At 40.5% G+C, this 16,436-nt stretch overlaps 1 protein-coding gene across 3 annotated transcripts in view; it reads right to left on the reverse strand.

Moving 5' to 3' along the window:
* Window positions 1–16,436, reverse strand: part of SMAP2 (small ArfGAP2) — a 51,542-nt gene that overhangs the window by 30,207 nt on the left and 4,899 nt on the right. Inside the window, exon 1 of one of the 3 annotated variants that reach the window (XM_021716244.1) lies at window positions 2,778–2,924. The exons of 1 other annotated variant lie outside the window; for it this stretch is intronic. In XM_021716244.1, the coding sequence (XP_021571919.1) occupies window positions 2,778–2,862 (85 nt within the window). In that variant the 5' untranslated portion in view covers window positions 2,863–2,924. Of the gene's footprint in view, window positions 1–2,777; window positions 2,925–4,548; window positions 4,561–16,436 lie in introns of those variants that run through there. One more of the 3 variants, XM_021716246.1, reaches the window with a different exon arrangement.

Raw genomic sequence — 16,436 nt, forward strand, 5'->3', positions numbered from 1 at the left:
TGATGAGAGTAGTCCATTTCAATCTAAACCTACTTCAGCAATTAAGATGGTTTTCTCAAAAGACATTAAAGCTTGTAACACTAAGAAATCAACAGGGAAGCAGACTGAGGGTTCGCGGAAGAAACAAAGGAGACATTCTTCATCTTTCTCATGTTATTTAACTGGCCCCTGCTATCTACAGAGCTAAAGATATGGATTATCTAAACTGTGGCATTAATTAGCTGCGTGACCTTAGGCAAGGCAATTCACTTCTCTGAGAGTCAATTTCTTAAACAGATTACATTATCTCTAAAATCTACCTCTCCTAAAAGATAGTAATTATACCTTTAAAATTCACTGAACTATTCTGAAAAGACTGAAGGGAGGACAATTTACTTAAGTTAATTTAGTGCAACATCAATCTTACTTCCCTGGTTTATTACTATTTAATTTTTTGAAATATAAATAGAGGTCGGGCTTGGTGGCTCAGCATGTAATCCCACGCTTCGGGAGGCCGAGGTGAGTGAGTTGCCTGAGCCCGCGGGTCAACTTGGCGAGACCTCATCTCTACAATAAATCAAAAAAATTAGCCAGGCATGGTAGCGCGCGCCTGTAGTTCCAGCTACTTGGAAGGCTGAGGCAGAAGGATTGTCGGAACCCAGCAGCTCGAGGCTGCAGTGGCCGAGAGTGGCCACTGCACTCCAGTCTGGGTGACTGTGTGAGACTCCAACTCAAAAAAAAAAAAAGAAAGAAAGAAATATAAATAGAGATGAGGCCTATGTTGCCCAGGCTGGTCTCAAACTCCTGGACTCAAGCAATCCTCCCACCTCGGCCTTCCAAAGTGCTAGGATTACAAGCGTGAGCAACTGTGCCTGGCCCCTGGTTTATTATTAATAGGTAGGGATTTACAGTAAGTTAGGCTATGACTCTTACTCTTCCTTTCTGTCTTCCAGCACTTGATGTAACTAGTGTATGCTTTGGTGATGTTTCTGGGAATAAAGAATTATCAATCAACCAACCTATACCATTATTAGCCCACTCTATCCCCAGAAGATTTCAGAAAGAAAAAGACGTGGGCCTAGTTTTGACTCTTTATTGGCTCTGAAAGGGCATTCTGCCAACATATGTTTTGATGATGCCATCACCCCATTTAAAGACCACCCCACCACCTGAACTCCAACCTTCTAAGTATAGCTTAAATTCTTCCATGATTTGGGCCTTTCTAGAATCAATTCTTATTACTCCTGTTCTCAATTCTATACACTAACAATGACATCACTTCCCCTTAAAACTGTGTGTACAGACACCCATGTTCTTCAACACAGATAAACATGACAGAGTGAATCCTATCCATACATCCACACACAGGCCTTTTACTGATTTGGTGAAGGCAGCCCTGGGTGTAATGAGTCTCTGATTCCAACTACAGAGCCTCCTGACTGTCACAAAAATCACTTATGCATATATCAAAGCATCATACTGTACACCGTAAATATCTACAATTTTCATTTGTTAATTATATCTTAATTTTTTTTTTTGAGTCAGAGTCTCACTGTCACCCAGGCTGGAGTGCAGTGGCACACTGAAGGCCACCACAACCTTGACCTGCTGGGTTCAGGTGATCCTTCCACCTCAGCCTTCCAAGTAGCTGGAACTACTAGAACTACTGGCATGCACCATCATGCCCTGCTAATTTTTCTTGATTTATTGTAGAGATGAGGTCTTGCCAAGTTGCCCAGGATGGTCTAGAATCCCTGGTCTCAGGCAATCCTCTTGCCTTGGCCTCCCAAAGTGCTGGGATTACAGGTGTCAGCCACTGTGCCCGGCCTAATTATACCTTAATTTTTTAAAAAGTTTAATGTCTTTCCAGTTGGTCCTGAAGCAGTTCTGCAGTGCTCTTGGTGGAGCTATCTGAAAGCCTGAGACAAGGCCCAAGTCTTCTGGGATCTCCCTGGGAGAATTTGGTATGTGCTGCTATGATTATTTTTACAGTAAAGAGACAATATATTTTAAGAAGGGAAAAAAGAGCTAGTCAAAAAATTTTCTGCCAGTGTGTAAGAATCTTGTAAAGTCAATGAGGTTACACTGATTATACAAGCCAATGAACTCTCTAGTTGCTTCCAGTGGAGGCCCACTCCCCTGATGTTGCAAACATCAACTATGGCAAACCTTAATGAAAATCTGAATAGGTTCACCTCTTCACTTGAAGACACAGTAGCCTTTCTCAAAAAAGAACAAAGCAAGTCCCCTAAACTTCCATTTCATGGAATGAAATGATGATGGCTCATCTTCAAGGACGGACATGGTCACTTAAAGATACATCAAAACCCTTCAAAAATCATTAGATGGGTGCCCAAAACACCCTAAAAGCATCCCAGAAGAATAGAGAACAACTTCTGAGGGAAATAATAGACGGTATGGTTGAAACTCATCTTCAGAAAAGGCTAGAGCTGCATACCCAAGAAACCACAGGATGAAGCAAAGAGTTCAGGAACTAAAGGAAAAAAATGCTTGAAAACCGGAACATACAAATGAACTAGGTTGTAAGTGATAAAGAGAGCCACCTAAAAATCTATGACTGAAACTGTGCTGGAGATGACAGATTTGTTTGCTCTTTAGAGTCAGTTACAGGGATAATGGCAACTTGGAATTGGCAAAGGGGGTGAATCAGAAAATGGAGACCACCTAGACTACTGTCAGAAGTCAATTTGAAGAAATTCATTGATGCTGTTAACTTAAATGCTCCCCTAAAAAGGCTTGAAGAACTGCTACTTACCCTTTCTTGATCAACTTGAGACCTCTCACAAATAGCTTTACAGAGCCTGTTCCCTCTAGTTGCAAAACATCTTTTTGTGACAATCTTGCTCTGCCCACTTCCTCCATGAAGCCTTTTCTCCTTCCTATTTTGACTCTCACAGTACTTTGCTGCCTCTTCTGTGGCACCAGCTCATCTATGGTTGTTCTGTTGTTGGATTTTTGGTTTGTTTTTCTTTCTTTTTGTAAGCTCCTTTAAGTAACAAAAAAAAAGTACACTAATTTGGTATACTGTATAAAAAAAACAAACCTAGTATAAATATTCTACTTAAGTGGATTTAAGTGTTAAACCATTTATTATAGAAAAAAATCACACAAAGATAATTTAAATATCTTACATCAAAAGTCAGAGGAAAGGGTCCTTAATGTTCCTTGTGTCTTGGTTAGCCCATGATATTTTGGTTCCAATTTCCTTTACACAAAGACCCTGCTTAAAGCACTTATGAATAAGCTAGGAGAGTGGTGGATGAGACATAGCTTCTCTGAAAAGAGGAGGGAGGAAACAAAAAATAGCTGCTTTCATTGGGGGCAGGAAGGAGATTATTTCATTAGGAGCCAACAGTGAGACTATCTCAGTACAAACAATTGTTTGGCTTGAAAACTCCATGTGGATAATTACTCTAGCAAAGGCTCAGCTGGAATGGAAAACAGAGACTGCCAGGACCCAAGGATGGGGACTGACAGGCTTAAGTGTCTGAATGATGACTTTGGAATCCCAGAGCATCCCAGCAAGGATGCTCACAGAACACACTCTACCCCAACCAGCAAGCAGCACCATTCTGCTCCTAACCCAGTGAAGGATACGGACTTAAAAGAGACAAGGAAAATTGGGGGCATTGGGAGCAAATTCAAAGTAATTCAACCTAAACTAACATTTTATAGCAAACCTAACAAGTATATAAGTAGATCTCCCAAGAAATGGAATCCATTTCAATCATTACTTCAATGGTTAAGAACAGGCTCAGGGGAGTAGGTGTGTAGGGAGGGGCTGCTAGCTAATAGCTCGGCAGTCATTTCAAAATTGGCCAGGTGGACCTGATATTTCAAAATTTGGTATTATAATAGCACTCATGACCTCACTTCAGGAAATAGATGCAAACTTGGTTCTCCAGAAGTTACTGTCTTCATCTCCTGGGGACATTCGGCTCTTCACATTTTTAGGTTACTTCAGCTTAAAGCCTTAACTTCCTCTTTGTAACAACCAATATCACCTCATATACTTAAAAAAATACTGAAACTGCAAAGTGAGTCTGCCCACTGGGGGAATACCTATGTTTAGAAGAAGCAACTAAAGAAGGGCGATGTGGCCATTGTCCAAAGAGATTGCTCTTCATCCTCCATCTCTGGCATAGATTCCCAACCCCACCACACTGATGAGAGATTAATTTCCTCCCCTGGGTAGCTGAAGGGATAACTGCCATAATACTAGATTCTGGATGCACAAGATCCAGTCCTGATCCATAAATCACAAACCCAGGGGTTTCCTAGGTTGTGACCTGATAACCTTTGCAAGTAAATGCCTTCCATACATTTCAATTACTTCTTCAACCAAGGCTAACAGCAGACTGGGGGGAGTAAGTGTGTAGGCAGGGACTGCTAAGCTGACAGTTGGGCAATCATTTCAAAGTAGGCCAGATGGACTTGATATTCAAAACTTGACAGTATTATCATTAAACTCCCTCATAATTGTGTTATTCACCTGCATATAGTAAGCCACTTAATACATGCTTGCCAATTAAGTGGGCAATAAGCAACAAAGGAACAATATAAAAACTGGTATTATTTAAAACAGTCCTGGCCGGGTGCAGTGGCTCATGCCTGTAATTCCAGGAGGCCTAGATGACAGAATTGCTTGAGCCTAGGAGTTCGAGACCAGCCTAGGCAACATAATGAAACCTCATCTCTAAATAAATAAATAAATAAAGCCCACATTCAAATAGTCCTACCCTTCTCTCCCATAATGAAACCTCATCTTTAAATAAATAATAAATACATACAGCCCACATTCAAATAGTCCCACCCTTCTCGCTCTAAACCAATGGCTACTAACAGAAGTAATTCTCCCTCAAAGGGCAATGTCGATGTCTAGAGACATTTTTGGATGTCATAACTGGCAGATGGGTGGGAAAGTACGACTGGCATCTAGTGGGCAGAGGCCAGGAATGTTGCTAAACATCCTAAAATGTCCAGGATGGCCCTCATGACAAGGAATTATCCAAAATGTCAATAGTCCCGAGGTTGAGAAATCATTGAGGAACCATTTGTAATTTATTTAGTTTGAAGCAGGTGAGAGACAAATGGCAATTTTTGTGCAAAAGCCTTTTCTATTATTCTGTAGCAAATAGATAAACATTTAGAAGATAGAATTTCCAATTTTAGATTGGACGAACTTTAGAGATTATCGAGTACAAGCACAGTTGGAGAAACTAAGGCCCAGAGAGGTCAAGTCATTGGCCCAAGTCCACAGTAGAAATGATCAGCTGGACTGAAATTAGAATCCTCTTTACACATCTGAAATGTGTGTTATATTTAGTAGGTGCTCAATAACGGGCAGCAAATGGATATCTTGTTCTTTAGGTGTTCCTTTTTATTACAACATACAATTCACTCTCTGCTGCTAGGAGACGGTGTGAAGTTTCGTTTCCATCCATACTCCTCTTCCTCAGAAGCCCAGAATTAGAGAAGAGTGTAATACACTGGAACTCAAGACCAAGTGGCCAGGCAGAAAAGGATTTTCAATTGTTTCCAGGGAAGCTCATGCCTTTCACCCAGGTAGAGGCTCTACACAAAATCTTCTACGTTAACAAATGAGCTCTTGGGGCAAGACCGTGGACACGTGAGTTTCTCGTCACAACACAGTGCTGCAGTTTTCCTTACATGTTGAGAGAGTCCTAGTCAATGACAGACGGAAAACCAGTGCCAGTTTAATTGACTCACAACCACATCCAAACAAGCCAGAGAACTTTCATTTCTAAACAAACAGCAGACTCTAAATGAATTCTGGGATCAAAGTACAGATGGTTGGTTAGTCCAGTGGCATGCCAAATGTTAGTCATCAAAACAGTGCTGGCTTAAGGGAAGAGAGCAAAAGGTGAAGATTTGCCCTTTCACAAAGAAAACATTCACCACGGTGTTTCAAAACCTAGGAGCTTCAGAGTTGAGTATAATGAGGTAGAGGTCAAAAGGTGTGGCACAAGGGGGTGGGGCAAAGATGCCAGCCACCTAGATAGAAAGATCCTGCCAAGAAGATATTATGCAGAGGAACCCAGGGCAGGTATCCAGGAAAAAAAAAATCACAACTTCAAAAGAGCCAAAGGAAGGTTCTTCACATTAAAAAGCATGTTCCAGTGGACAGAAGGAGAGCTTCTAAAACTGCTGCAAGGTTTTTATTAATGTCTATGGCACCTGAGAACAGTGTCTAAATATTTACTCCTATCCCACAAAAGGGCTAGAGGACTGCTATTTCAGCCTCCTGTCTCACACCCCTTGCTACATTTTTCCCAAGATGATGTGTCACACTAAAACCTCCTATTGAGAGGGCAGAGGATTAGCTTTGTGATGGGCTCCAGCTTTCAAAGGAGCAAAGGTGCCAGAAGCATACAAATGAAATGGCACAAAGAAGCAATTATCACATAGCAACCATGAGATTCACCTGCCCAGCTTCCTGGAATGTCACAGATCTTCAAATATTTAAGTTAACAGTATGAAGTTGACTGACAAAAAAGAATATGATCTGAACATACATTAAAAGAATAATACTGCTCATGAAGGAGATACAGACACTTCATTCGTTATACAGATATACAGGAAGACACAATCCCTATTAAAGATAAAATGTAGTAGTTTTCTACTAATGTAGGGCCTCTAACCCACCTCTCCAGTGCACTGAATTTAACTGAAGGAGGACTGTATGGACAACGTAAGATGCTAATCAATGGCACAATGATATTTCCACACATCAGGTGTGTAATATGAAAGTGCTGGCCCATCTTGCTGTGATATGACCCATAAAGCTGTTCCTTATGGGCAGCTAGGGTTCTCCCCAGCCCTCCACTCCTTCCCTCAGATGTCTACTGAAATGAAGCAGTTCAGAATGACAGCTCCTACAGCAAAGCTGTTTTCACATGAGCTGAACCCAGAGGACGCCCTTAACGTTTTTCAAATTAAAGGGCCCGTATGACTACTCAAATATGAACACATAAATAATCCATCAGTATAACAGCAACACAAAAATTTACATTGCACCTTTATTTGTGATGCTGAAAAACTGAAAACCCGTATGTCCAACAATTGGGCAAGAGTTAAGTAAATAATGACATATTCCAATGATGGAATACAATAAAAGTATTTAATGTTTTTGATGTCATGAAATAGGCTCATGATAAATGTTAAGCAAACAACAATTATATAAAAGAATTATGATATAAGCTCAACTAAGTAATAGATGATAAGGATTATGAGAAATATCTTCTGTATCATTATATTTTTCAAACTTTCTAATATTTTGTCATGAATATGGATAATGTTCATAATCAGAAAAAATGAAGTTTTTGCTTTTTTAAAAAACATCATTTAATGATGTTTAGATTATACGCAAGAGGACCCTCCCACCTTCCCAAAACCTACAAGACAGAAAACAATCGGTTTGGGAGTCTGTTCCTATGGCAACAATCTTTTTTTTTCTTCTTAAATGTTTGAGAAGTCTAATGAAACTAGGATCTATTTTTACTCTGCCCATAATATTGACCCTTGATCTGAGTCACTTGTGTAGGACTGCTTCTGTTCAGACCAGGCTAAGAACCAAGTCAGAAGGCTAAGAGAAGCTAAGCTGGAGTCTTCCTAATTCTAATGCTGCATTTAATGAAGCTTCCTTTCCCTCTCATATAAGCTGTGAACATCAACATAGCAGTTAGGCTGTAGGCAAGATCCTTCCTCAAATTTCTCTTCTATCTGCAACAGTTCCTCTAACTGAACTCTTCATGCCTACTTTCAGAAAGACAAAGTCAACCCCTGTTCCAAACAGCTTTTCTTCCAGTAAAAATGCTTTCAACATAGAAGAGCCCGAATCTTTTAATTCTTTCTTTCTCAAATCAGCTGTCACACTCAAACTGATTTCCATTGGTTCTGCTGTTAGTTGTTTTGAACAAAAGCATCATGGTAAGAACGGGGAGTTTCCTTCCTACTTTGCCTCTGAAGATTTATATCAGTTATAACATGAGTGGTAACATATCAGAAACAACAAAAAGACACCAATGTTCCATTCCCCACATCTCTGGCTTGTTTGGATGTGGTTGTGAGTTGGTGTTCCTCACCAACTCACGCAGAAATTTCTGTAAGAAATAATTTTTTCAAGGTGTAAGAACAAAAACAACCATCTAAATAATATGGAGACAAATATCTTTAACTCAAAGCTAGAAACACTAGAGAACTCATTTCTAAATCCACACATCTGGGGACTTCCAGTTAGAAAAAAAAGAGGAAGAAGTTATAAAATGTACTGTGTGTGCACTTGACGTCAAGGAAGTGAAGTAACATTGTAGGATTAACATGTAAACCCACATCTAAAGATTAAGTTTTGTGGTAGAGGCTTAAGGATTTATGGTCTTTTCATCACTAGCAACTACTGCAAAAGACAGCATTGGCATTTGAAAAAAGGTGCTCTATTTGCTCTACTCTGCTAGGACAGGCTTATCAGCTACAGCTGAGGGTAGTTCTCTCGCTCTCCTGCATTTGATTCTCTATTTTCAACACATCATAAAATGAGAGCATTACACATTTGGTTTGTGGGTGAGTAGAAATGACATAAAGCCTGAGGGACCCAGTTCTCATTGTTTCAGATTAAGAAATCTCTTTTTGAAAGCTCTGACTTGAAATTTTAAAAAGATAAAGTATTCTCCAAGTGGGTTTATGAGATCCAGAATTTACATAAACTGTATTCTAGGCCGGCTCATGTCAATAATTCCAGCACTCTGGAGGGCAGAGACAAGAGGATTGCCCGAGCTCAGGGGTTCGAGATCTGCCTGAGCAACATGGTGAGACTTCATTTCTACAATAAATAAATAAATAAATAAGCTGGGTGTGGTGGTGCATGCCTGTGTTTCCAGCTACTTGGAAGGCTGAGGCGGAAGGATCGCCTGAGCCCAGCAGGTAGAGGCTGCAGTGGCTGTAAGCGTGCCACTGCACTCCAGCCTGGGCAACAGAGTAAGACTCCAACTCAAAAAATAATAATAATAAATAAACAAATAAACTGTATTCTATATGTATTTAAAAGCAAACCAGAATACCTATAGGAAATATACAAATTGAGGGGGAAAGAGTGTTACAATCAACAAAATTGAGAATCATTAACATTAATTGAAAATGAAAAGAAGCAGCAATAATAAAATCCTACTCCTACCCAGTGACATATTACAAAGGTAGGATTCCAGGGTAAGTTTTGTTCACACATAAGGGAGGATGAGGAGGAAGGAAAGAGTTGGACAAACTGAAGATAACTACCAGGGCAACCTTACACTGATGGATGGCCACAGCTGAGGCAGATTTGGCTCATCTCTGGGGCTTTCCACTGGGGAGAGACCTGCAGTTCAGCCATCAGTAGACCAGCATTCATAAGGCCTGTGGGGAAATACAGGATCCAGAAGAGTAGGGTAGGGAAGGAGAAAGTGTGGGAGAGGGAAGAGTCAAACAAAGTAGTGAAATATTATATTTATTAAACATGAGGCTTCAAAAATTCACAGATGTACCTCTTAAAGGTGAAATGGACTGGCTGAAACAGCCAGTACTCTGGGAAGCAATCTGATATGCTTTTTAAAATATAAAGTACATTTTAATTACGTCTGTGAACTATAGTAATACCTGCCAAGAGGAAAATAATTTTTCAGAGAAAAGATAAAAACAGTGAAACCTATGGGATTTTTGACAGTTGGTAGCTACTCAAACAAAGAGGATCCTTTATCTGTGGCCTCTGTGGGAAGTAATAGCGTAAAAACAAATATACACGGCACTGAAAACCTCTGGCCTAGTTCCACCAATTCCATTACTGTAGCAAGGGCCCAAATGCAGGTGACCTGATTGACAAAAAAAGCACTTCTAGAAAGTGCTGAACTTGTATCATGTAACTCATTAAACACTTTTATAATCAAGAAAACAACTAGTGACAATAACTTGGGAAGCTTTCCCTTTAAACACAGCAGCAGCAATATTCCATATGAGACAAAATATTTTTCAAGTCCAGAGTAGAAGAAAATAGATCCTTCCTCACCCAGTGTTAATTACCCGAAGTTGTAGGGGAAGACACAATCAATAGGAATAGTTAACATTATGTGCAGCTCAAGGAAAAATAGTCCCACTGCAATCACCTTAACTATCAAGAAAAGTCTAAGCTGTGCCGTGTTTTAATGCTGCAATCCTCACAATTCTCTTTGTATATCTCCTGTGTTACTAGCTCAAGTCACTCAGCTGTAGATGAGATGACTCAATGTAGATACACCATATGTAAGGCTTCCCAGAATTAACAGGGTGGGAATTTACTTTCTGAGTAACCAAAAGATAAATCACTCCTAGCAGTGGCCAACAGTCAAATACAGACTCAACAGAAGTCAACTGCCTAAGCACACACCCTAATTATATAGGCTATGACTGAGTTGTTACATTACTTCTTGGGACTAATTGTTTCAGCAACAGTCAAGATCTTTTAGAAGCACAAGAAGTTGTATGTGCCTGAAAACCCTTATCTCTTGTCCCAAATCATTCAAATACTGTAAGGGCGATTTTGTGCTTTTGCCTGAGCGTGCTGGGATCCCACCCTTCTTCCACTGGACCACAGAGAACTATATCTCCCAAGGCTCCCTTGCCGATTGATTTCTGAGTAAAAGCTGTTGATGGCAGGCAGTGGTGAGGATAAGAGGCAGGATCCAGAAGCTGCCAGGGTAATGCTCTTTCTTACTGGCCTGTTCCAACTACCACCAGATAGCTCCTCTTTCCATGCTTCTACCTCACACCAGACTGCCAGGGTTCGTAACCCTTGGTGATCCCAACCAAACTTCTATTTTCCTTAGGGGTAAGTAGCTCCCAAGCATTGCTAATCTCTGGGGTGCCTCACTAGCCCTGCTTTAACTTTTTGGCTCTCCTATCAGCATGTAAAACCTATTCCCTATATTAAATTTCCTCTGCTTGTACAACCAACAGTGGTTTCTATTTCCCCGACTGGTCCCTGACTGGCATAGGGCCTTCCAAAAACTTGTCTTTCGGAAAATAGCTTTCCTAAGTTAAAACAATTATTCAGATAACCTGTACAAGGTTTCTTCTAAAATGGAACAAAAGATTTATAGAGAACAAAATCAATTCATTCATGCAAACAAATATTTACTGAGAGCCTGGTCTATGCCAAACACATTCGGTACTGGGATTACTATAGTGAACAAAACAGGCACAAATTCCTGCTCTCGTGGAGCTAACATTCTAGTGGATGTTAAGTATGACAAAATATGACTTTAAAAATTAACCAAGACGGGCTCGGTGGCTCAGCCTGTAATCCCACGTCTTTGGGAGGCTGAGGTGAGTGGCTTGCCTGAGTCCGCGGGTTCGAGACCCGCCTGGGCAACTTGGCAAGACCTCATCTCTACAATAAATCAAAAATCAGTCAGGCATGGTAGTGTGCGCCTGTAATGCCAGCTACTCGGAAGGCTGAGGTGGAAGGATCGCCGGAGCCCAGCAGGTCGAGGCTGCGGTGGCCGGGAGCGGCCATTGCACTCCAGTCTGGGCGACGGAGTGAAACTCCAACTCAAAAAAAAAAAAAAATATGTCCCAGTACATTTGGGAGGCTGAGGTGAGAGAACTATCTAAGCCCAGGAGTTCAAGACCAACCTGGGAAACATGGCAAGACCTTATCTCTATAATATATCAAAAAATTAGCCGAGCACGGTGGCACATACCTATGGTCCTAGCTATTTGGAAGACTGAAGTGGAAGGATCACCTGAGCCCAGCAAGTCGAGGCTGCGGTAGCGATCATGCCACTGCACTCTAGCGTAGATGAGAGTGAGACTCCGACTCAAACAAACAAATACCAATATAGGAATACTGTTAACAATTGAGGAATTGGTAAAAGTGTATTAACTTTAAGGTGCTCTACTCTACATAGACTTGGTTCCTACCTTTTCAATGTGGTATGCTGAACTGTCACATTCTAGGGGCCAATACAGATCTTCTTCAAAGTTAGTATCTACTTAAACTGGCCACCTGCTCAGACAGAAGTACAACTGTGATAAGGATTTAAGCAGACACTAATAACAAAAGTTAAGAACTGTATGCTTAGAATGTAAAACATATGTGTGTTTTTTGCAGATTCTTGCTTGGCATCTTTTTCACGGGGAATATCATTTGGAAAATGATTCAATTCTGGGTCTGATTCCATTTAATAAGTCATTTTATTTCTTCTATGCTGATTCCATCAACATAACATACAAAGTCAACTGCAATGTACATAATGAGTGCTGCAGTCACCAAAGCATGACATTATTTCCAAGATGGAATTTTCAGCCAGAAGAAAAGAAACAGACAATGACTCATGTAGTGAACAGTTATATAGACAACTGCCTAAGAAAGCTGCCACCTACATGCCATAATGATATCAGATGGAAAATGCAGAAAGAAGGAGTTTTTTGATTTGTCTAGAAACAAGAGATTTGCTGAAAAGTATACTGAGAAATGAGACTGTAGTTACTTATTTACTTATTCTAAGCACTGAGCAACCAAGAGCACACATCAAATATTCAAAATATGACCCACATAAGAGCATGTTCAGCCTCAAAAAATCAAAACCACCAGCTCCAGAAATGACATAATATCTACTGCTGCCATTTCACTAGACTTTTCTAAGATAATTCAATGTACCCATAAAGATACACATTGATGGATGCGGGCATAATACTCAGACCTTTTTTACTATTCAGCAATTAGAAAGCATTTCATGCCTGCAATATTTATAATTTCATTTGAGTAGGAAGTGGAGCTACGATACTATGGGCTTCTGATACAACAAGGAGTCTAAAATACAGTGTATATTCAAAATTTCACTGCCACAGAGCAAGTCAAATACAGATTGGGATTTTAACTGCATTGACTCCTATCAAACTACCCAGCATCACTCCTCAACATGTGGTCCAAATATACTGAAGGATCTCCACACACATGATACAGCACACCTTGGAGGTTGTACACATTCTGCTTCCTCTTTCTAGAATGCAAAGTCCCCTAAATTCACATAGCAAAGACATGCTTATCCTCTAAAATGCAGCCCAATTGACTTTGAAGCTATGACTTCCTGAGGAAGACTTGTTTACCTTCTTCTATACTTTCATTTCTCCCTGTATACAATGCCACAATGATAATTACTACATTGCATCATTTATCTATTGACACATCTACTTCCTCATTACACTGTAAAATTCTTGAGACCAAAGACCCTATCTTTTAATCTCTATGACCTGGTACAGTGTCTGACGCAAAGTAGGTGCTTTAGAAATATTTTTTGAATGAATATATGTAGAATATATGTAGTGTGGGCTCCTGGGCTTGAAGAGTCCTCCCTAAAAGTTAAGGCATTTTATACTCTATCTAACTACCACCAAATGCATTTAAAGGATAAGGGGAACAAATAGGAAAGTATCTCCCTTGGTATTAAAAGACAATCTAATGGGGATTTTGATCAATTACTTTCAGTAAAACTGTCAATCTAACTATGACTGCCAGAGGTGTGGTGTATTAACTATGAAACCCTAGAGAATTATTTAATCTTAGCTGGAGAAGAACATTTAACCACTAGAAATGGAAGCAGAACTCCATTGTCTAGATCTAATCAGATGTTTTTACTTCTCAAAAGGTGCCACAGATACAAATAATTTAAAAACTGATAGGAAGCTGGGCTTGGTGGCTCAGCCTGTAATCCCGCACCTTGGGAGGCTGAGGTGAGTGAATTGCCTGAGCCTGCGGGCTCGAGACCCGCCTGGGCAACTTGGTGAGCCCTCATCTCTACAATAAGTCAAAAAATTAGCCGGGTGTGGTAGCGCACGCCTGTAGTTCCGACAACTTGGAAGGCTGAGGCGGAAGGATCACCAAAGCCCAGCAAGTCGAGGCTGCGGTGGCTGGGAGCGGCCACTGCACTCCAGTCTGGGTGACAGAGTGAGACTCCAACTCTAAATAAATAAATAAATAATAAAAACTTAAAACTGATAGGAAAGTTCATGTCCAAGGAACATTTAACAAGCAATGATCTAGTTATCAACGGAAAACAAATGTAAAGCAAAGCTAGAGATTCTTACATAAGTTAAAATGTACAATGATTGTTAGAAAATTTCTACACAAAGAAACTCCCTGGTGTAACCTCTCATACAAGTTTGAAAAATCAGGAAACATCTAGAGACCATCCTCAAAGGTACCATAAGGTACATTTGCAAAAATGACAAAACTCCTATATATAGGAAATAGTTCTGGCTTAAAGACTAGGGAATTACTGAGTGAGTCATTCTAACTGCAGCTTCCAGTAACCAGAGTATTTCAAGGGAATAAAGTCAAAAATGAAACTAATAAAATCAAGATAAAATAAATATGATGAGCATGGTAAAAAAAATTTTGCAGACATTTGAGTAACAGTTACTCAAGCACTTTCATTTTTCAAACTAGGAAAATTAAGCTAAGAAAGGTAGTGTGCTGAAGGCACATAGCTGCAATAGGCAGAATAAAGAAGTTGAACTAATGCTTCAACATCAAGTCTACAGCCTTTTCCACTATGCTGCTGCTTTGCCACCTGAAAGGTGAGCTTATACATACCTTTGGGCCCAGGACACTCTCTGAGATACCTTCTATGAGGGCAGCTGTCTTCCAAATCACTTAAGAATATCTTTCAATTTGATCAACATAACCTAGAGATAGCCTCAGAATACATCTTGAAAGACTAAAGAAGCCGGGCTCGGTGGCTCAGCCTGTAATCCCGCGACTTGGGAGGCTGAGGTGAGTGAATTGCCTGAGTCCGTGGGTTCGAGACCCGCCAGGGCAACTTGGTGAGACCTCATTTCTACAAAAAATTAGCCGGGTGTGGTAGCGCATGCCTATAGTTCCAGCTACTTGGAAGGCTGAGGCGGAAGGATTGCCGGAGCCCCAGCAGGTGGAGGCTGCGGTGGCCGGGAGCGGCCACTGCACTCCACTCTGGGCAACAGAATGAGACTCCAACTCAAAAAAAAAAAGAAAGAAAGAAAGAATAAAGAAGCTCCTCAACATGCACGGAGAGAAAATGCTTTCCATGTTCTACCGCTGATCGAAAAATGAAGATGTCAAGAACTGTGGGTAGCTGGGCGCAGTGGTTCATGCCTGTAATCCCAGCACTTTGGGAGGCCAAGGGGAGAGGATTGCCTGAGCCCAGAGGTTCAAGACCAGCCTGGGCAACTTGGTGAGACCTTGTCTCTACAATAAATAAAAAAAATTAGCCAGGTGTGGTGGTACACACCTGTAGTTCCAGGTACTTGGAAGGTTGAGGTGGAAGGATCGCCTGAGCCCAGCAGATTGAGGTTGCAGTGGCCATGAGCATGCCACTGCACTCCAATCTGGGCAACAGAGTGAGGCTCCAACTCAAAAAAAAACACAAAACTATGTGTATTATGCTACTGTTTGCATAAATGCACTGCAAAGTACTACATTTAAATATAGTTGTTTGTCTCTGCATATATGTACTATCCCTCAAAAGTCACGTAAGAAATTGCCAACAGTGGTTACTTACAGGGAAAGCAAACGGTGACTAAGGGATCAGGGACAGGAAAATGGCTTCATTGTATGTATTCCCTTTTGGACCTTTTGAATTTTGAACCACATCAAAGTACCGCCTTTTAAAAAAAAATTTTTTTTTTATTTAAAATATATAATAACTGGCTGGGTACAGTGGTTCAAGCCTGTAATCCTATCACTTTGGGAGGCCGAGGTGAGAGGACTGCCTGAGCCCACAGGTTTGAGAACAACCTGGGCAACTTGGCAAGACCTCATCTCTACAATAATAAAAAAAAAAAAAGCCGAATGTGGTAGCACACACCTGTAATTCCAGCTACTTGGAAGGCTGAGATGGAAGGATCACCTGAACCCAGCAGGTGGATGCTAGGGTGGCCGTGAGCATGCCACTGCACTCCAGCCTGGGTGACAGAGTGAGATTCCAACTCCAAAAAAAAAAAGAAATATATATATATATATATATATATATAATATATGAATTGGAACAGAGGCAGTGGTAGGTGATTTGAGGGAAAACATTTCAGAGACAGAATGTAGTAGAAGAAAGGAAAAGTTGAAAATTATTACAAAGTATTTATCAGACTTCAGAATTCCATATGGTGTTTCACAGTCTACAGTAAATATTCCTCAACAGCATCAAGTTTTTTCCACTCTAATTCTTTACCCACCAAACATCTCTCAATTTCTCACAAACCTTGACACTGAGAAAGGAGTGGATACCAGTATTCAGGTCATCAAAAGGTACAGTCAGCCCTCTGTATCTATGGGCTCTAAATCTGTAGATTCAACCAACCACAGATTGAAAATATTGGGGAAAAATGGGTGGTTGCAGCTGTACTCCACACGTGCAGACTTTTTTTTTTTTTTTTTT

This window comes from Carlito syrichta, unplaced genomic scaffold (assembly GCF_000164805.1).
Source record: "Carlito syrichta isolate Samal-C Ts95f unplaced genomic scaffold, Tarsius_syrichta-2.0.1 Scaffold308579, whole genome shotgun sequence".
Taxonomy (NCBI): Eukaryota; Metazoa; Chordata; class Mammalia; order Primates; family Tarsiidae; genus Carlito; species Carlito syrichta.